At 48.9% G+C, this 21,445-nt stretch overlaps 2 protein-coding genes across 12 annotated transcripts in view; one reads left to right on the forward strand and one right to left on the reverse strand.

The window, feature by feature from the left end:
• Sctr (secretin receptor) overlaps positions 1–12,807 on the forward strand; it is a 72,134-nt gene extending 59,327 nt beyond the window's left edge. For 9 of the 11 annotated variants that reach the window (XM_010632296.2, XM_010632302.2, XM_010632306.2 and 6 more), the window contains 7 exons: positions 1,134–1,194; positions 3,190–3,259; positions 4,440–4,528; positions 7,063–7,189; positions 10,144–10,301; positions 11,312–11,353; positions 12,388–12,807. In XM_010632296.2, the coding sequence (XP_010630598.1) occupies positions 1,134–1,194; positions 3,190–3,259; positions 4,440–4,528; positions 7,063–7,189; positions 10,144–10,301; positions 11,312–11,353; positions 12,388–12,511 (671 nt within the window). In that variant the 3' untranslated portion in view covers positions 12,512–12,807. The remainder of the gene's footprint in view (positions 1–1,133; positions 1,195–3,189; positions 3,260–4,439; positions 4,529–7,062; positions 7,190–10,143; positions 10,302–11,311; positions 11,354–12,387) is intronic. The other 2 variants (XM_010632300.2, XM_010632304.1) reach the window with 1 other exon arrangement.
• A 2,018-nt stretch (positions 12,808–14,825) lies between these two features.
• Positions 14,826–21,439, reverse strand: Tmem37 (transmembrane protein 37). Its single transcript, XM_010632295.1, has 2 exons — positions 21,403–21,439; positions 14,826–15,684 (listed from the first exon to the last, which is right to left on the reverse strand). The coding sequence occupies exons 1-2, from the start codon at positions 21,421–21,423 to the stop codon at positions 15,112–15,114; spliced, it is 594 nt and encodes a 197-aa protein (XP_010630597.1). The 5' UTR covers positions 21,424–21,439; the 3' UTR covers positions 14,826–15,111.
• Positions 21,440–21,445: the final 6 nt, after the last annotated feature.

Consider the following 21,445-nt stretch of genomic DNA (forward strand, 5'->3'; position numbering starts at 1 on the left):
CTCCCTCCCACCTCCTTCAGTTTTCCTTTCCCCCTTTTCTTTCTTAGTATTATTAATTGTACTTCATGTTGATAGCATATAATGTCCTTATTTGTTGAGGTCATTAAGACCTTGTACATGGTGTATCTTCACTTACCTATTTCCCCATTCTTCACCCTCAGCCTCCCCCTTCACCTTCCACTTTCCCCCTTGGTCTCCCGGACCCCTTCCTGTCTGCAACATATTCATTATGGAAATCATTATGGAAATTTCTCAAAGAACTGAAATTAGAAATTTCATTTGACCCAGTTATCCCCCTTCTAGGTATCTTCCCCAAAGAGTTTAAGCCATCATACTACAGTGATACATGCATACCAATGTAGCACAATTCATAATAGAAAAATTCTGGAAACAGTCTGTATGCCTATCAACAGATGACTGGATAAAGAGAATGTGGTATCTATATATACTTGGTTATAAAGAAGGACAAATTTGAGACATTTGTAAGAAAATGGATGCACTTGGGAAATATAACATTTTTGTATTTTATCTTTTAAATTCACGAGCATTTTCTCTTCTCTGAAATGAAATGTACTTTTGCATCAATATGACAGTGATGGTTTTCATTACTAGTTAGATAGCCAAGGTTTTTTTTTCCCCCTGGAACCGGGGATCGAACTTGGGTCCTTGCACTTGCGAGGCAGGTGGTGGAACTACCGAGCTAAATCCCTGGCCCCAGCTAGCCAAGCTTTTTACAAACCAGTATTTTAATAAAAGTGATGCTTTGTCCATGACCTGAGCTACTGTTGTGCTACCCACACACTCTGGCAGCCGTACCCTGGTTCCACAAAGAGAGGCCCCCAGTTGCCATGGGCTCCATGTACATGCTCCAGTGTCCAGTCCCTTCTCTTCTCCACAGGGGTTCCCTAGAGTCTGGCCCAGGTTCCCTGCAAACCTGGAATCCCACATGGCCTTTAGGCTCCATCCGATCCGGCTCCCACTCCCCCAGCACCCTCAGACTCCTTAAAGCCTGGGACTACGTTTGGATACAAAGTGGCAAAAAGATTGGAAATCAAACCTGGGCACCCGCTCCTCAAGCATATGTTGAAGAATGAATCCTCCCTCTTCTCTCTCCTTTTGTTTCTAATCCTCAGGTTCTCCAGCCATCTTTGTGACTTCATGGGCTATCACCAGGCACTTTCTGGAAGATGTTGGGTAAGCTGTCAGAAGGAGAGGTAACAAATACACAGTAGGTCCTCCATATCTGTGGGCTCTGCATCCACTAATGCAGCCAAGGGTTGAAAATATTTTTTGAAAAATTGGCCTTCACTGAACAAGTATAGATGTCTTTTCTTGTCATCATTCTCTATGCCAAACCATATACTGTATCATGAGCCAGCCTTTACTTTGTATGGGGTATTCTAAGTGATCACTTAAAGTATACAGGAGGGAGTGTTTAGGCCGTGATCATACGCTGTGGCATTCTGTATAAAGGATGTGAGCATCTGTAGATTTGGTACCAACAGAAGGTTGTGAAACCCATTTCCCGTGGATACCGATGGACAACTGTATTTGGCATCATCCCGTTCTTCAAATAGCATAGATATTTCCTTGGAGCTCTCCAGGAAGAGCCAGTTTCTCGCGTTAGGGTCACAGGTGAGCAGCCCACCACTGGAACAATTGCCACTGCTCCCCAGCTGAGAGCTTCCAGGTGGGCCATGCCTGTAGGGACAGCTCTGTGTTTAAGTCAGGTGCCAGACCAGAGTGCTGCTCAGTAGAGGAAGCCCAAGAAAGGGCCAACCCAGCTTCCTACCCTCTGGGACGCCCTCCCAGACCGTCCCCACTCCTGAACCTCAGCGGCATTCTCAGCTCCTGGGAGTGCGCTACCACTATGATGGTGAACGGAGTGGGCCTTGGTCCTGTTCTCTAACGGAATGAAGAAGGCAGAGTAAGTTCTAGCCAGCTTTTGAGGAGGTGTAGCAAAAGGAGCACGAGACAGGCCAGAAAGTGAGGCAGCACCATGGGAGGGAGCCTGTTTCTCAAGGGCCTAGTAGCACAGCCGGCTAATAAGTAGATTAGGCTGGGTGAGGTTTCTGTGTCTTTTCATCCAAATTTGGCCCAAAATAATTCTTCCAAAATAACATTTTAAATGAGCAAGTTGCCTGCCTGCCTGATTGCCTTCATTCCTTTTTTCCTTCCTTCTCCCTTCCCTCTTCCTCCCTCCCTTGGTCCCTTCCTTCCTTCCTTCCTTTTTCTGTGGTTCCAGGGATTGAACCCAGGGCCCTCACACTGAGCTACACCCCAGCCCTTTTTTAATTTATTATTTTTAGACAGAGTTACTCTAAGTTGCTGAGTTGTCCAAACCAGGTTCAAACTTGGGATCCTGCCCAAGCCTCTCAGTGCTGTGATCACAGGCAGGTGCCACCACACCTTAGATTTTTTTTTTTTTTTTTTTTTTTTTTTTACAGTCTTGCCATGTAGCTCAGGCTGTCCTTAAACTCACCATGTACCCCAGGATAGCCTTGAATTCACAGTGATCCACCTCCCTCAGCCTCCTAGGCACTGGGATCACAGCTGTGTGCCACCACACCTGGCTGGCTTAGATTTTTCCAAATTCCACATCTTCAGCCTCTTCAAAAATTGTAAAGTGGTGCACACCTGTAATCCCAGCACTCGGGGAGGCTGAGGCAGGAGGATCACTGTGAGTTTGAGACCAGCCTGGGCTACATAGTGAGTTCTGGGTCAGTCTCAACTACATAGTGAGACCCGGTCTCAAAAAAAAAAATTGTAAAGCTCTGTTAGTATTTCTCATTTCCCCTCATGGCAGAAATCATTTGGAGTAGAACTGCAGTTGCCTTGGACCAAGCACATGCTCTTATTGGCCAGTCACCCCCGCGCTTGATATGCCCAGGTCCTGATGTCATGCCAGTCATCCAAGTGCTCACAGGGATCTCATCTTCTTGGCTTCTTAGCATCTGAGATTGCCACTGTGTACCCCAGTAAATTCTGACATAGGTGTAAGACCCAAGGTCCCTACCCCTCAGGTCCCCATGGGAGAGGGGCAAGTTCTAACAGTGCTGGGTACACAGCTGTGGGGGCTCAGAGCCACAGACCTGGGTCCTTAGTACCGAAGGATGCCCCAGGGAAGTGTGTGCCAGTCAGTCTGGCTTTCTGCTCTTAACAACTCCTGACCATCTCTCCCTCCTGTAGGTGCTGGGACATCAACACCAATGCTTCCATTTGGTGGGTCATCCGAGGGCCTGTGATCCTCTCCATCCTGGTGAGTGGCTGTCCTCCCCTGAGCCGGGGGCCAGTGAGACAGATGGGAACAGCGACAAGCTTGCAGGAACAGGGGACCTCCAGGTGCCAAGTGTTTCCTAAGAAGCAGCACTCCATTAGGAGTCCTAGACTGCCCCTAATCTTTTGTCTTTTGGCAAGTATCCCCCAGCCCTAGGCTACTTCTGCGAACGGTGAGGGTGACCCAAGGATGCCTCCACTCTCCAGGTGCTGGTGGGAGGAGGTGGATGAGGCTGCTACCATGTGGAAAAATTCTTAACCTCCCAGGCCAGGCCCTTTTATCCAACTTGAGGTTTTGTGGCTGCTAGGCAAATGCTCTACCACTGATCTACCCCCAGGCTCTTTTAAGATATTTTGTGTTTTTACACAGCAACACACCACTAAATACAGTGGATCAAAATATGATCCTTGGACCTTCGGCTTCACCTAGGAGGTTGTGCACATTCAAGCCAGGCACGGTGCTGCATCCCTGTAATATCAGTACTCTGGCAGACTGAGGCAGACGATTCCAAGTTTGAGCCTAGCATGGTCCCTTTAACAGGACCCTGTTTCAAGATTAAAAACTAAGAGAAGGGCTAGGGATAAAGCTTAGTGCAAAGACCCCAGTCTCACCCCCCAAAAAAATAACAAAAGGAAAACAAAGTTCTAAGTTTAATTTCCACCTGGGCAACTTAGGAAGACCCAGTTTAAAAATGCAAAATAGAAAACGGGCTGGGGATGTAGCTCAGTGGTACAGCATCCCTTGATTCAATCCCCTGTGCTCCCTTCACACATACAAACGCACACACACACACAAATCCTTGGGCCCTACATCTGAACCATAACCTGTGTGGATGCAGCCCAGCAGTCCATACCCTAGACCTTTGTAAGTGCTGCTGTAAAGCCTGTTCTTTGACTTACCTGGGGCTCATTAGAATTGCCAACTCTCAGCCCAGCCAGAGCCATAGTTTTCAAGATCCACAAGGATTCCAAAGCACTGCAAGTGTGACTAACCTGCTGGGCACCTGGGAAGACCCTGTAGCTCCTGCAGCCTGCGGGCAGGGTTGCTGCTTTACCCAGAGAGTTTCTCTCTGGGCACAGGGCTGGGCAGTAGTGAGATACCGTCTTGGCTGCAACAGGAAAGCAAGACACTGTCAGCCACACCTGTGCCTTGTGTTTTGCAGATCAATTTCATCTTTTTTATAAACATTCTAAGAATCCTGCTGGGAAAACTTAAAACTCAAGAAACAGGAAATGAAGTGAGCCATTACAAGTAAGTGGAAGGCAAACGCCCAGACAGTGTCAGCCATCAAGCATCTATTGAGCAACCCACTGTTTACACAACTGTTGTTAGCCAAAAAGAAAGAAAAGCTATGGACCCAGTCTCCAGAAGTTTACAGTGTATATCACAGGGATGGGGGAATGGGTCTGATTATGAGACCTCAGATGCTGCGGGGTGGAAGAATTCAGAAATCTCAAGCAAGAAGCCTGGAAGTATAGATATGATCCTTGAGGCAAGACTATGGGGTCTGCATGGGCTTTGGGAATACCAGTTTAGTCGGATTTATTTAGAAATGCATATTATCCAGAAGAAATAACTAGTCTTCATCAGATTTTTCAAGATGTGTAACTCAAAAATATTTAAAATCATAAGATGTTGAGGACAGAATGTTAGTCTGAAAGGCCTCCTATAACCAAACACCACAGAACAAAAGATGGGGTGGCTAAATAACAGCACATTGTTTTCTCATAGTCCTGGAGGCTGTAAATCCAAGATCAAGGTTCTGTTTCTTCAGAGGTCTTTCCTTTGGCTTGTGGATGGATCATTTCTTACTGTGCCCTCATGTGGTGCACACACATCTCCCTTGTCTGTATGCCTCAGTTTCCCTCTCTCATAAGGACATCAGCTGATGGTGTCAAAGTCAGCTGAGGGTTCTTTTGCTTAGCTCAGAAGGAAATCATGAATCGCCCAAGTGCGGCTCCATTACCAGCTCTGGGCTCTGAGTGCCAGTAGCCTTTGGCCCTTAGAGTTACAGCTCTTGGCAGCTCCCTGCCGCTGCTGTCAGCTCCTCCACAGCCAGGACCATAGCTCTTTTGGCAGCTTTCTGGCTTCCACTTGTCACCAAATGCCATCAGTCAAGGAGAATTGTCACGAGTCGAGTCCACACTGCCAGGCTGCTGCCTTGCACCACTGATCTGTGTTGATTGTTGCTGGTCTCTGCTGCTGGACTCCAGAACTCTTCAGGGATAGCAGCCTCTAGTGTTACCAACTCTTTTAATGCAAACTGCTCTTCCCGAACTACCTGAGACGAGCCACAAGCAGATTTACAGGACCACCCGAACAAGGCTTTATTAGGACCTACTATGCTATAGCACAGGGGATCATGCATAGAAGGGAGCCCTCCTCCACTGACCCAAGGAGTCTGAGGGGAAACTGCTGACCCAGAGAAGCAGTGGACCCACATGTGTGCAGGTCTGTACGTCTCACAGACCAGCCTGAGAACTTTCAAAATAAAGACAGAGGTGGCTAAAGGCGTGGCCACAGAAGGGTTGTTTGTTTGATAGCTGCCACATCTCTACAAAAATGGAGGGGCTGAAACTGTGACTGCTCCCTCTTTGGAGGAGTCTTTAGGAGGGTTGGCCATGTTGATCACAAACTTGGGCTCCAGGGATATCAGACGGGTGACAGCAGTCCCTGGCGTGGCAGGAGCAGGGTGGCTCCTATCATCGCAGCCTCAACCTCAGAATTAAATCCAGGTGTTGGATGGCCCTGGGCTAGTGATCACAGGCCACCCATGCAGAAGAAAGGGCAGCAAGGAGGAGGGCATGATGGCTACCAGTCAGACAGCTGCCCTTCGGTCTGTCATAGGAAAAATCAAAGTGTCGGGGGTTATATTCTTTTGTATCTCAGTTGGATTACAGTCCAATCTAAGGGCCTCATTTTAACTGAATCACTTCTTTAAAGACTTTTTCTCCAAATAAGTCACACTCCGGGTACTAGGGGCTAGGACTTCAACATATGAATTGGGGTGGGGATATGGTTCAATCTATAATAGCTGCTGAAGACAAATTAGTATCTGACAGAGACTTTCTCCATGATGTCTTCTTGTGAGAATATGCTAGTGGCCAGGATTACTTGGGTCAGATTCTCCATGACACTGCTGACCAGAAGGCCACACAATTTGGTGGAGCTGGGTTGTGGAACAAAGTTGCCAGACAGAAAACAAGATGTCAAGTTATATCTGAAATTTGAGAAAACCATAATTTTTAGGATTCATACGCCCAAAAAGTATCTAAGTTGTATCTGAAATTCAGATCTAACTGGGGATTTTGTATTTTTGGTTGCTAAAATTTGGCAACTCAAGTCTATGAAGAAAATAAAAGAACTTTTCCTCATAGATATATATTATTTAAAAATTAACAGAGATGGCTTTGTTCATGTATTAGTCAGAGTAGTGGTTACAGGCATATAATTAACTTAAAAGTTATTTGAGTATTTATGTAGATATTGATAGATACTACTGATCAGATTAGGGTTGGTCACAATTTGGATAGTATTATGTCTGGATGATCCGTGCATGGAAGGTTAGGAATTTTCCAAAATAAAATTAGAACAGGATGGTGTGGGGGTGGAGTGCTGGCCAAATATGCCCTCCATTTGATCTCCAACGTCACAAAAATAAAAAGCTCAGAAAAACAAAAAAATGTGGGGACATTGTTTCCAAGCCTCAAGTGATCAGCCACTAGATGAAAGGATAGGCTGCAGGGAGGGAAGGCAGGAGTGTCAGCATGCCTTTTTGTCCCCAGGCGCCTGGCCAAGTCCACCCTCTTGCTGATCCCCCTCTTTGGGGTCCACTACACCGTCTTTGCCTTCTCTCCTGAGGATGCTATGGAGATCCAGCTGTTTTTTGAATTGGCCCTTGGCTCATTCCAGGTAAGCTTTGGAGACTGTGGCTAAAAGGAGAAGCTCTGTTTCCTTAGAAGAGCCCACAGAGGCAGCAAGCCAGAGCTTCCTGAGGTTTAGGCATGGCTTGGGCAAGGGACACCTCATTTGGCAGAGACCCAAGGGATGCAGGGGTGGGGAGGACCTGCCTGTGCTGTGTGACCCAGAGTGGGACATAGTTCCCAGTAGTCAAATGCAGATAAAACTAAAAGAGACTGACTCCAAGAAAAACACAAAGGCAAAGCCACTCTGTCATGCTGTTGCACAACTCTCTGTAGCATATACAGAGCCCCAATACATAAACAATCAAGGCTGAGCCATCAAAAAGGCAGGAAGAAGATGAGCCCTACTGGCAAGTGTTTGAAAGACTTCCCATCTTTGGACTGGGAAGTCCAGAGAAAATGTCCAAACTGAAAAACCCCCAAGTGGCAGCATCAGCATATTATTTAGAATCAGTTAAGCAGTTGTCTCTGAGGAACAGGAAATAGGGGTGTGGGTGTCAGGAGGCTGCTAGGTTTTAAAAATAAGAATCATTTGGCTTTTTTAAAACCATGAGCATGTGGAATTTATTAAAAATAAAAACTGACTTTAAAAAAAGAGGTGAAAAATCATCTACCTTTTAATGCAAAAAGATATTCTGATGGTAAGAACAAACAAAATGAAATATATTTAACTAGAGTAGAGTATTAATTTGAATCACAAACATCACGATGTTACTTGCCCACCTACCCTTAGCTATTTTATTCCAAAAGTAAGGTGATGTCACTTTTAGGAAAAAACATAAAAAGGACCCCTTACCTAAAGTAGACGAAGGATCAGTGAAAAAAAAGATTATAAAGCTAGTTGAGCTCCTACTCAGAAACAAATTCGGTCAAGTCTGGGGAGATGGGTCACCAGTAAGGTCTGAAGCTTCCCATAGCTCACAGCAAAGACAGAAACAATCTGTTTTGAGTTTTACATAGGCTGGGAATATAGCTCAGTCAATGGTACAGAGCTTGCCTAACATGCACAGGCCCTAGCTTCTATCCCTAGCACTGCAAAAGAATAAAAAGGAGAGCGGATCAAACCTATTACCAAAGGAGCTCCATGATTATAGGCTTTAGGGTCTGGGAGCTTTTCCCAGTGGGTTTTTTCTGAAGGAGTCAGCCTAACCTCCACAGCATCCCACACAATGGAACAACACTGTCCAGTGGAGCCTTCTGTACAGGAAGCTTCAGCCTTAGGGTAGAACTTCAAGCACATGCTTCTCCCTAGGATTCTGTGTAGATAACACAGCCAGGACCTCTACTGCTCATAGGTTCCAGAAACATCACTGGAACATATCATTGAGTGGACTCAGACCCAACCCCAAGGTGCACCCTCTGCTCTCATCTGAGCAGCTCCTTCTCCCAACAGAACCCTGATCTCCTCAGAGCCTGATCTCTTGTGTGCATAATCCACAGTTCTTTTCCTCTTGTCCAGGGAGCTTTTCCAGCCATTGATTGTATGTGTATGTTCAGGGAGGTGGGGTTTGCCATGACCCATTCAGCAGCTGGGACTTTTCAGACCCAGGTGGGTGGGAAGACTTGACCCCGCTCACACAAGTGGGTAGTGATCAGGTAGAGAGGTTAGAGACTCACATCAGCTTCACCATGTGCATGGGACTTCTTCCCTGGATTCAGGGTTTGTAGTTGGGGTTATAGGCTACTTAGGAGAAGGACATTTGGCTTCTGTCTGGGAAACTGTCAAGAGAAAAATCAAAAAAACTTTCTAAATGGTCCCATAGAAGTGCTTATGAAGGAAAAGGGATCATTAAAAGTTTTTATATGTTTATGTATATGTTTTTATATGTTAGTATATATGTGCTTATATATATGAGCACACATATGAAACACATATAATGTACATATACATATATGAAAATTTCTTCAGTATATCCAAAAATAAAGGAATAGAATAAACTCATATGTATCCATTCCTCACTTCAGCAACATGCAGTGATGCCCTATCTTGTGTCATCTCTATCCCTGCCCACCACCCCCATCTTACTATGTACATCCAAGACACTGTATTATTCCATCTGTAAGCATTATAGTGTGTATTTCTAAATGTAAGGACTTCAAGAACACACAGTCCACAGTCCATTATCATTGTCAAATAATTCTACAAACTAAAACACATGAAGTCTCTCTGATGGTATGAATAATACTTGCTTATTATAGATAATTTGGAAAATAAGGAAAAGTAAAAGAAAATTTTAAAATGGGCTGGGGTATCACTCCGTGGCACAGCACTTGCTTAATATGTACAAGGCTCTAAGTTAGATCCCCAGTGCTGGAACAAAAAAGGAAAAGAATCATCTATAATCTCATAACCCAGAAACAACTCCTTTTGAGGAAGACACAGACACACAGACAGACAAGACAGACAGACAGACACACACAGACACACACACACACACATACACACACACACACACAATTAGGATTGGAATGTGTATAGCTTTGTGTCCTGTTTGCTTCCATCCTCTCTCATGCCTGTCATGAATTTTTCTTCCTGTCATTAAAAGTCTGCAAATATCTTCATTTTTAATGATCACGTGATAACTGTGGAGTTTAGTGAACTTGGTTACTTACATATGCTTGGAGCACAGCTAACTTCCTCACTCAGGATTCCTGCCTCCCCTGAACAGTGAAAATGTGTTCTTGGATCCCAGGATAGGGAGGTCTGGGCAACCTGGGTCCAGCCTGACCACCAGCTCTGGGCCAAGCACACACACAGCTTTAGTTCTGCTGGAACCTTCTGTGGCTCAGCTTCCTCACCTGTGAATTGTGGGGAATCTGTCCCCTCCCATCTTCTACCCAAGGCTTTAAGTAGAGTGTAATGAAGGAACCCAGGGTGCCGCGATGACTCTGGCCAAGCTAGGCTGCAGATCCAAAGCTGTTATGTGCCTTTTCCTCTGACAGTGGTTCCCAGAGGATGAAGCCCACTCCAACCTTTCAGGGACCTATAAAAGCTACTCATCTCCCCCATCAGACTTTCAGGTGTGGGGTGCAGAGTTCAAAGTGGGGCTGAAGCTCCCTAGTGGGTCTAATGTGCAGCAAAACAGAAACTACAGCTCCAAGTAAGTACTCCCTGCCCCACAGATAGTTGCCCTTTTTTTTATGCTGCAGTCACTGATACTGAAATTCTCATGTAAACTTTCTACTTGTGTCACTTATTAAGATGCCAGTACCCAGGTGTGGTGTTAGGTCAGTAGTAGAGCATGTGCTTAGTAGGGTGAGACACTGGGTTCACTCCCCAGGGGGAAAAGACTAATATCCGAGTAGTGGGGACAGAAGGGCTGGTTTTGCTTTTGTTTTGTTTTGTCTTTCGGGTCCTTTCCAAAGAAGTAAATACCTAGGGCAGACCTTGGTAGGACTAAGGAAGAGCAGCCAGGCCACCTAAGGCTATAGTTATGTGCACAGTCAACTGCAAGGGACAGGGCTCACCAGTCGGGCTGCCTGCCAAGAAAGGGCAGGTGGAGGTAGGTCCCTGGGATGGAAGGGTCTGGACAGGCACAGATCTTGCCAAGTCAGGACATCAAGCCCTGACCGTGGAGATGTGCCCATCTGTCACCCAGGCAGGGAGGCCAAGCTGCACGTTGGTCTGTGCCCGGACATGGTTTGTTCTGACCATACATTTGTTCTTCAGTATGAATGAACTGTCCATGTTTCAGTGTCTCCAGATTTCTAGCTTATCTTCAAAATGAGACCACACAGTGCTCCCACTAGGCTGGGTCTGGCCCCTCATGGGAGGGTGGGAACATGCTTCAGGTGCTGGCGGTCCTGCTGCCCCCAGGTAGCCCACATTACTAATGCAAGTCACTGCCTACTGTCCCTGCCTCACTGTCACTGACTCCACACGTTTTGAGCCCCTGGTAGGCATTGAGGACAACTGATGAAAGGGACTCACATTTCACGCTGCATGGCATAGGCACAACCAGGGCACTGTGGGGCTCCTGAGGAGGTAATTCCCTAAGGTGAGAGAGGTGGTGAGCAGGGCACTTGGGCAGGAGAGGTGACAGGAATGAGCCGCAGGTCTAGCTGCTCAAGATGGACAGCGAATCTGCACTAACGCCTGCTCTTCCGGCAGGGGTTGGTGGTGGCCGTGCTCTACTGCTTCCTCAACGGGGAGGTAAGTGTCCTGGGAGGCCAGTGCGCTCCAGTGCAGAGCTGCTGGAGAGGGCGGGGGAGGGGAGTAAAGGGTGGAAGAGTAGGCTGGCTGTAGGGCACAGCCTGACCAGTCTCCCAGGAGTCTAGGCTCAGTAGGAACAGCAAGTTCACCTGGAGGGTGTGTTAACACTTGCCTGGCCCTGTCCCCAGTGCTCATTTAGCAAAAATGGGTTCTGTAGGTCTGGACAGGGGCCGTACTAACTATTTTAACAAGCATACCTGATGATTCTGATCTGTGGGTAAGTCAGTCCAAGAAACACAGGAAAAAGATGTAGTTCCCTCAAGCACAACCCAGGTTCCTGATTGTTCTGCTGCTTGCTGGATGGGGAATCAGGTTCACTGCTAAGTCTTCCCATAAGTGCAGTGGGTGCCTCCAAAGTGTCTGTGGCTCCGTCCTCCAAAATGAGTGCTGACTCCCTGGGGGCCTGTGCAGCTGCGTGGAGGACTCTGGCCACACACAGAGCATCTGGGTCAGGACACGAGCCTGCGGACACACAGAGGCCAGATCTCCAGCACCGTTTGCATATGGTGTTGCCCCTCTATCTGGTTCACCATACTTGAAGGACAGTGACCTCTGATGTTTTCCAAAAATCGGGCAGCAAGCCTGGCCTCAGAAGTTTGTTTGCCTCTTTGAGGTGGCACTGTAAAGATGGCCATAGAGCAACTCCATGGCTCCTGGATGGGTTCTGAGCTGGGCTGGCTGTGTGAAAATGAGCATCTAGTTATCTCAGGGTGGATCTGGACATGTGAATTCTGCAGTTGGGGAGACAAACCACAAACCTTTCCTGGGGACACAGCGTAATGGGATGGTAGGTGTGAGAGCCCAGGGGAGAAGGGGGTGGAATGGTTAGCTGGAGTGGTGAGGGAGGGGACAGCAGGACCAGCTGGGTAGGAGTGGCAGAGCCAGCATGGGGGCTCAGGGTGTGAGGGGGTGAGAGCTGGACTCCAGGCACCAGGTGACTCTCCCTCCCCATCTGATGGGTGGGTCTCGGGCAGGTGCAGCTGGAAATTCAGAAGAAGTGGCGACAATGGCACCTCCAGTTCCCACTGTGCCCCATGGCCCGCAACTCCTCCTTCAGCAATGGCACCAGTGACCCCACCCATGGCACCAAGGCCATGAGCAAAGCCAACCCTTCAGAGCAGAGCCGGGGCACCTGCAGGGCCAGCATCATCTGAGAGGGTGGAGTAGAGCTGCCTATGGACAGAGGTTGAGCCAGATCCTGAGAGGGCTGGATGCTGCTACGGGACCTGGAGGACATCCTGTGCTCCCTGTTGTAGCTGATATCCCCCCTCCCTCAGGCCTGGGAGTCCTCAGGACTGAGCAGAAGGGACTTGGAGCACCGTGGGACAGGACCAGGGCCTGGAACTTGGTCTGTGTTGCTCTTCTGGGAAGAATAGCTCAGGGGCCCAAGAAGGGCAAGGAAATAAATGGTACCCAGGAAGAGACTAAGTGTGCATTTATCAGGCTTTTCACCTTGAAACTCAAGGGTAGGGAGTATGCTGTGCCTCACTCCCTGGTCCCTTCCTACAGGGAAAAGGGGGCTTCTCTGGACCCCAGCTCATTTTCAAGGACAAACTTAGATGCTCAGAAAATACAAGAAGTCTGTCCCTCACTGCAACTCATCTGTTTCTCCATAGCATTCATGACGACAGCTAAATGAACCTGATAAAGTCAAAGGGAAGACCCAGGACCCCTAGCTTTGTTAGTGTCCTTGACATGGTGGGAGATACATGGGGTGGGCATGGCAGGGGATGGTACAGCAGGAAGTGAAGCCTACTCCCACTTTACAGATAAGAAACACACTCACCAAGGCACAGTGACTTGCCCAAGTTACTCAGCAAGGAGGTGGCTGTTCAGCTAGGGCCTTTTACTCCAAATGCATATGCTCCAAGGCTGAGTCTGAGCTTTCCCCTCTCCCAAACAGGAGTGGACCTGTCTCCTTGCACCACTAAGCTCCTGGGGACTTTGGTCTCAGCCTTCACTCTGGCTCTCAGTCCTCGTGAATATCTGTAGTCCCTGCCCCCACGTGAGGATGCAAGATAAATCCTTTACAAAATAAAACCTAGCAGTGCTTTGCTTAGAAGCAGAGACAGTGGAGTACATAGCAAAAAGCATCTGGCCTGGGAGTGGGCAGTTCAGCTCTATTCCTATCTTTCCCCTACAAAGTGGTCATCCTGTTGCACCTTACAGACTGCTGTGGATTCCTGTTTCCCAGATGAGGTCCAGCCTATGTGGGTGATGAGCTCTGCTCTCTGAAAATCCAAGCAGCCCACAGAAACTCTCAAGTGGGGCTAGGATGAGGCTTGAGGGTAGTAGAGCACATGCTTAGCACACACCAGTGGATCCCTGGTGCCATAAACAATAGCAACCAACATCTCAGGTGATTCCCATGGACTCCCTGCATCCTGGTTCAACCTCACATTCATTGCCTTGTAACCCTGCACCTTGGAATAAAGATTTTAAAAAAATCGCCATAGGCGGGCTGGGCCCTTCTGTGGCACATATGTATAACTTGAGAAGGCTGAGATGAGAGGGTCACTTACACCCAGGGAGACTTCATCTCAAAAAAAAAAAATCATCATAGAAGTGGTAGGTATTGATGACCAGGACAGGAAAGGACCTGCAACGACAAAAGTAGGGCAGAGACCAAAGTCCCATGTAATCAGTGGAAGGAAGAATTTACCACCTCGGGTGGTTAGCATAAAATGGTCAAAATCTTCACCTTCTCTAGGCAGAGAAAGGACCAAAAGGGGACAAGGTGACAAAAATGCAGATCTGCCCACAAGGATAAAATCTTCACTGTTTCTTAACCCCCTTGGCCTCCACTCATCCCCGGTATAGTTGTTAATCATTACCCAAAGGGCTGGCTACTCTCTGCACCCACTGTGGAGTCCAGCAGGTCCAACTATGTGCTTTTTAAAATGGTTCTAGGATCAAAAATGGCACTGAGGCCATCTGACCCTTACAAAAGCTACACTTGAAAGCAAGTGGGCCCTCGCACACACTGGCCTCAGGAGGACTGTGTTGCAAGTCAGCTGGCTACCTCTGGGAGGGCTTGCTCAAGGAAGCACTCTGCCAGGCAGAGCCCCAACAGACAACCAGCTTTGAGAAGCTGGGTTATCTGGGGTTTGTGAAATACCAAAGAGGGCAGGGGAGAAATCAAGTCAAATGGTTTGAAGAACTATTATGTGCAAGACATTCTACAAGTTTTCTGCAAGAGAAAGAAGTATTTACAAGGACCCTTTGAGCTGGGAGAAGAAAATGCTAGGTACTGACTGGTCCCTTAATTGGGAACAACACTCCAGATCCATTCTTGGAAACTTCAGAACCCCCAAGGATAACCCTGTACACAGTCAATAAAATCAGTGTGAACAGGGCTTGTCTCAGCAGACAGCCTGTGGACTAGTTACAGATACTTACAAATCAATCCCAGTCCAGGGAAGAAACTCAAGTTTTAATACTTTTTTCTTTTGAAGTCAACACCCTGATAGCTTGGCCAAACCTGTGCAGCTGGTGGCACTGAGGTACACTCCTGGCCTCTGGCCCTGCCAACCAGCTGCAGAGGGCCCTGGGCCATTTCTAGCAAACAACCCCAAGCTTCGTGGCTAAAAGGCAGCAGCAAGTCACGGTACCACCCCATCCCCACCAGAGGTCACTTGTTGGAAAATTTTCATGGGGCTCACGCTTTCTTGTCGAAACAGAGTTCTCCAGAGAGGGCCCTAGAGTTTCTTTAGTTGGTACCCGGGCTGGGTAATGCTGTTGATGTGAAGGCCACTGACAGCATTCAGGAAGAAGAGGAAAGAGGCAGTAAACTCACACCAAAACATCAACGTGAAGCCAATGAGCGTGACCTGATTCCTGAGAAGGATCACAAAACCCAAGAGTCCTGCAGAGGAGAGGATGAAGGAGACCAGCAGCAGGCAGGAACCGATGGCCCACTTGCGCCGAGAGTAGATGTTCTCACACACCTGGGACACCATGAGAAGCTCCAAGCCAAAGATGGCAGCCACCACAGCCATGGCACCCACACTGCGGGCCAGGCCCACACCCACAGCCAGCCCAGGCACTTGGGCCTGGCTCAGGTCTCGGAGGCAATGTGGCCTGCTCTGGTTGGTGATGGTGCAGAAGTGCCATAACCCAAAGAGACGGTCCTCATCCAGGAGCCAGTGGCCATCGCAGATGGAGATGGAAGAGAGGACCACCGCCAGGGCAGTGCACACAATGATGAGGGTCCGGATGAAGGACTCAAAGAAGGACCAGTGGGGCCTCCTCTGGCCCAGTGGCCTGTGGGACTGGAAGACACCAAAGGAAGCAGTGTCAGCAAGGACCCTGAGCCACACACTCTCCAAACACCCTAGGGAAGACCCCAAACATGCCCCAGAGCCCTGTCCTTTGCTTGGGTCTCACGGGAATCCTGGAACCCCACCATTAGCTCTTAGCTTCCACAACACAGACCCGCCTTCATTGAGGGGTGTCCTTTTTCCACCTTCCATCTAGACCTGTAAGCATTGGCTGTCAGAACCCAAGCAGGCCCTAATTATTCCCTTACCACTCTTCTTTTTATGATCTCAACAATGGGTGAACTTTCCAAATTAACCCACAAACCCTATGCAGTTCTTAATTTAAAGAAACCTGTCTTGCCTGACTTGCATAACCTTGAGCATGTAACCTGCCTCAGCTCCTTTGTACACAAAACAAGAACACTGCCCAGCAGGGCTACAGTGTTATATGAAGTAGTGAGCCATTAGCACATCCATACATAAGGTTATGTTTTCTTGTTCAGTGCACATCTAGTTTTATCCCAGCCCATACCCACTTGGTTTTGCATTTTCTATATTTGGTCTAGGACTCTATGTTATTATTTTGGTTTCCTGAATCCTGAAAGTGATGCCTACACCTTGCCCTTCAGCCTTATTCCGTCTGTGCACCACCCAGAGCTGGCTCCAGGCAGAAATTGCATGGCAGAAGGGCCCTTCTGCCAAGCTGTCTTTTAACAGCTTCTAGGCATGGAGAACCAACCCACTGGTCTCAGTATTGGAGGGGAGAATCTCCATCTCCTTGGTCTCCCAGTCTGAGAGTTTGGTGCGCAGTGTGCTATCTCCTGTCTCACTGACATAGCTCCCAACCCCTGACCCACAAAGACAAAGCAAGAAATCCTACAAAAACTAAAATTGCTTACTACGGCCACAGTCTCTAAGAGGCCCGCCTGCTCCCCTCTCCAAATTCACTTCCCAGTTTACTCTTCCTCTCACCATGCTCAGGCACCATGGCTGCCCTTTTACCATACCTAGAACTTTCTTCTTTCAGACCTTCTGGCCCCTCTGCCCAACAGACTCTCCTGTAAGTGTCCTGCCTCTTAAGGACAATTCCTTTTCTCCATCCTCTGAGACTTTATTTTTTATGGTACTGGACTGAGCCCAGTACTTCCCATTGAACGACATTCCCAATCCTTTTTAAAATTTTTTTAATGTTAAGACGGCGTCTTGCTAAAGTGCTAAGTTCCCAGACTCAAACTTATGATCCTCCTTCCTCAGCTGCCCAGAGTACTGGGATACAGGCATGCACACCATGCAAAGGAGCCTCGTTGCAGAGGCCTTCACATTCATCCAGCCTAGTGCAGTCTCTATTGGAGTTCTCTGTCAGGCACCCTGTTTGCTTTACCATTCTTATCTGTATTGAAGTGACATCTTATCTGCCTCACCTGGACACTGTCCTCCAGAGGGCAAGGCCCTCGTGTCCAGGCACTGTGTGTCCCTGGTACCTGGCACAGTGTTTAACCTGTGCATTCAGACCATGCTTGAGGAAGACCCGTGGGTGAGGGAAGGGTCACTTCCATATGAAGCTCCTTTTATACATTCTCCTGCGTTAAAATACCCTTTATAGTGTGTTTGGGAACAGGTTATACCCTTGCTTTGGGAGGTAAGCAAAGCATACAGTCCACATGTGCAGTCACTGCTTGGAAACTAGGAGACTGGAGAAAGGGGGCCTTGACACTTCAGGGGCAAGTGTGGGCCACACCTCTCAATGGAGACTCTGGGCACAAGGCAGAGCCTGGCTCCTGGGAGCCTCTGTGGTCAGGGTCCTCGCAAAGCTGTCTGTTAGGGTGTCCTGATATAGAAGGTGCCTCAGTTCAACAAGGGATACAGGAATACGGATACGGTTTGCTGTCAGCATGTCTGCCTAGGTAGCAACCTATTTTTTTTTCTTAAACCTATGAGGTTGGTAGAGGAGGAAGCTCCATGGAGGGTATGTAAAGAAGGAAACTGTGTCACGCACATGGCAGGTGACTTGCCCTGAATCCCAGTCATGCCTGTTACAGCTCTCCAGACAGCTGTACAGTGTGTGTTATGGTTTAGATCCAGATGTCCCCCCAAACTCTCATGGGCTCAGAGGCAGGGCTTTTGGAAGATGACTGGATCGTGGAGATGCTATTCTCATCAGAGGATTCACCCTGTGAGGTCAGTAGCTGCATGTGCTGTTAGGAAGTGCTTAGAGGCAGGCCACTGGGTGTGTGACCTGAAAGGTGTATCTCCCTTGCTGGATCCTCCTTTTGCCTTCTGTTTCCTGGCTGCCATGGGATGGATGAGCAGCTGTCTTCTAACTGGGCCCTTCTGCCATGCAATTTCTGCCGGGAGCCAGCCAACCATGGACTGAAAACACGAGCCAAAATAAACCTCTCCTCCTGTAAGTTGTAGGTGTTGGGTATTGTGTCTCAGCAACAAGGTAAGTGATAAAGGCTGTGTGCAAGAGGTAGAATCTACTTAGCTAAGAACTATCCACTGGTACCTTCTAAGTACAGGGCCTTGGGGCCTTGGTGCTAGGGGCTTGATGCCACTGTGGAAAAAGAGGATGAGCACAGAGGGATGCCCAAAGTTCCACGCCAGAACTAGGCCCAGTACTTCTAGGGTCCTAGGGTGCTGCAAAGAGCACCCAGGTAGGAGTGTGGGCTGTTGTCCTCAAACTCTGTCCCCTGGGCTCCTGGAAGGGCTCCAGGTACTGCAGCAGGGAAAAGTACTGCAGTAGGGAAAGCTGAGCAGCCTGGCTCTGGGTGCTCTTCCTCTCACTTCAACTAAAAAAGTGAGGGCCAGGGATGTAACTCAGCAGTGCAGAGCCTGCTTGGTATGCACAAGGTCCTGAGTTTGATCCCCAGCACCAAAAAAAAAAAGTGGGATAAAGGAGTCTGTGTTGCATTGCATTTCATTAGGGAAAAGAAAGAGGCTCTGCTGGTAAGAAACACACCCAAGGAAACTTTGAACATTGTGCCTCCAAGTCTACAGCACCAACTAAGAGAGAAGGTAGTTTCTTAACCTGTTCAGCCCTCAGTTTCTCATCTCTCAATAAAGTTGGTGACACCTGTAGGACAGCAGTGACCCTGAGGAAGCTCAAGGTTACAATGTCCCCAGAGATTGATATGGCCGGAGATGGAAAAGCCCCAGTTGCAGGAAACAAGTCACAAGACCACAGGACCCATAAACCTTTTGACCCTAGACACCACACTGGAAAACAGGCACGTCCTGTGCCTTCCTCAGCCCCGCCTCTCTTGGGCCCAGACTGGACTTTAATCTCCAGGCCATAAGACATCACCTGGGATCACAAAGAGAAAACAGCTCATCTCAGTTCATCCCTGCCCCTGCTGACCCCAAACAGGGCTTCAATTAAACTCTGAAAATCAGTAAAACTCCCAAGGATTAAATGAGATCGTGTGAACATAAAGACAAATGGCATGTAGACAGCTTTCAATTTGGAGGAGTGACTAATATGAGTAACAACAGTGCCCATTGGAGTCTTCGTTCCAAACCACCTGGCACCTCACATCCTTGCTGTTGGCACCTCACCAGCGCTCAGTGATCAGGAACCAAAATTCCCTCCTGGGGCCAGCTTGGCAGCAGCAGCTCATTGGAAAGGCAGGAAGGAGGGGAGGGAAGAGAGAATGCCAGTCTCTAGCCCAGGGGCCCCAGCACTCTACATGAGAACTATCTCTTCCATGTCAGGGCTGTGATTTCTTCCATAGATTAAAAAAAAAAAAATGCATGTTTCTCTTTTTCAACTGTGATCCTAGGGGAGTCCTAGTGAGCTGTGAAACAAGGAGCCTTAAACACTAAAGGCCAACTAAGTACCAGGCCATGTTCATATCTTCCCCATAACCCAGGGCCTCACATGCTCCCCTCAACCAAGGGCAGCCCCTAGTGGATACGCTGGGCTTCTACCCATTTCTCTACCCCCAGTACAGCTCCATAGGTCCTGTCCCTCAACACCCACTCTGCCCAGGCCCAGGTCACACCATCACCACCATCACTGCCACCATCATTCTGGGACGTCTTCCACAAGTCAGCCCACCCACCTCGGCTTTCAGCCTGGGTCTGGCCCTCCCACCTGCTTAAGCTTGTTCTTAGCTGCGTCCTTCGTCCCCCTGCCCTGCTCACTCACCTACAAATGGACACAACAGTACTTACTTCCTAAGGTTATTTGTGGAAATGAATCTATTGGCTAAGTGCTCCTGCGTGTGGGGGCAAGTACCAGGCTGGCCCAGTCCTCCGCCCTCGCTGGGCATCTGTTACCTCCCCCAGCTCAAAGTACCACATCCTCCACCTCCTGTGGACAGCTCAGCTCTTTTCACCTGGCTCTGTCCTCCTCCCCCTCCTTAGCCCAGCTCCAAGTGCTCCTCTTTCTCCGGCCCGGCTGAAGTTAATCCTACCCAAGGCGTTTGCACGTCTTAATTTAGGCTCACTTCCCCCATTCCGTTCCTTGTTTACCAGTCTCTTTCCCTCCTTAGCCAGATCCTAAACTCCTCCCGAGGAGACCACACCTGGTCCCACCCTCCTCCCCACCCGTCCGTCCCCTTCTTCCCACTGGAGCTAAGCCTCAGGACAGAGGAGGAATTCATTGAATCCTGTCCCCTGGGCCATCCTGGTTAAAAGGGACTTGGGGGTGGCCGTCATTCTAAGAAGGGCAACCAGGATTTGGAGGCAGGAAGTCCTGAGTTTGAATCTTTTTATTTTATTTATTTAATTTAGTACTGGAGATCGAACTTGGGACCTTGAACTTGTGAGGCAGGCGGGGAACCACTGAGCTAAATCCCGGCCCCTGGGTTTGAATCTTGACTGTCAGTCAGCTGGACAATGTGGATAGGTTACTTGTGAGCCTCAGTTTCTCATCTGTAAACTGGGTAGAGCCAAGGCAGCTGGTGCTCAATATGATCCTAGCTGCTCCTTAGGGAGAGGCAGGAGGATCACTTGTGCCCAGGAGCTGGAGATTAGCTTGAGAAACAGAGCAAGACCCTATCTCAAATAATTATCATAATAAAAGCAGCATAACAGTATGTCACATTATCAGTGTCCGGAGGCTTGAGCACTTGAAGGCAGTCGTCTCATAATCATTAGGACGAGACAGTCTAGTGGCTCCCGGGCCCGCCCGCCACCCAGGCACCGCGGGCTTCCCTTCCGACTAGCAGGAATGTGTGGGTCCTTGGCCAACATACACGTTTTGCTCTGCTCTAAGAAGCCAGCTCTGCGGGGAAGTGCACCTCTCTTCGCTGGAGCCTCTCCTCTGGAGTGTGAAACCCCCAGCGAGTCCGCCCGCACCCCGAACCCCACACGCGATTCTGGGGAGATGGTCTTTCTAGGACCCGCCCGCAGAAGTTCCAGCTTTCTAAGACGCGTCCCGTTACATAAGTCCAGTGTAACTTTGCAAGTCCATTCTGTCCTCCCTCCCCAGGCCCAGATGCCTCCTTTTTTAAGGCGGGATCCCTCGGCTGAACTCAATTGACAGTTCGCGGGCGACCCCGAAAGAAAGCGGGAAACCCTCCCCGGAACGTTTGGGAGGCGGGGGTGCTCACAGAAGCTGGGGTAGGGGTGGGGGCGGGTACTGCCCACCGAGCGCAGCGTTGGGGGGCGAGCTCCCCCAGATCGCTTCCCTCGGAGCCTCTGGGGAGCCCGCGGGCTCGCGTGAATGTGGGTGCTGGACCCCATCCTTTTCCCTTCTCCTCCCGCTCGGACCCGCGCTCGGGGTACCTGCACGCCGATGGCGGTCATGCTGCACTCCCTCCCGCCGCTC

Source organism: Fukomys damarensis, unplaced genomic scaffold, assembly GCF_012274545.1.
Source record: "Fukomys damarensis isolate Sample0158 unplaced genomic scaffold, DMR_v1.0_HiC HiC_scaffold_29, whole genome shotgun sequence".
NCBI classification, from domain to species: domain Eukaryota; kingdom Metazoa; phylum Chordata; class Mammalia; order Rodentia; family Bathyergidae; genus Fukomys; species Fukomys damarensis.

What these genes read in the sequence shown, in the direction of transcription:
- Tmem37 (XM_010632295.1), bottom strand. Translation starts at nt 21,423, where the DNA reads ATGACCGCCATCGGCGTGCAG. An exon ending in TGACCGCCATCGGCGTGCAG is followed by an intron (nt 15,685 to 21,402) that starts GTACCCCGAGCG and finishes GGTGTCTTCCAG; the next exon opens with TCCCACAGGCCACTGGGCCA.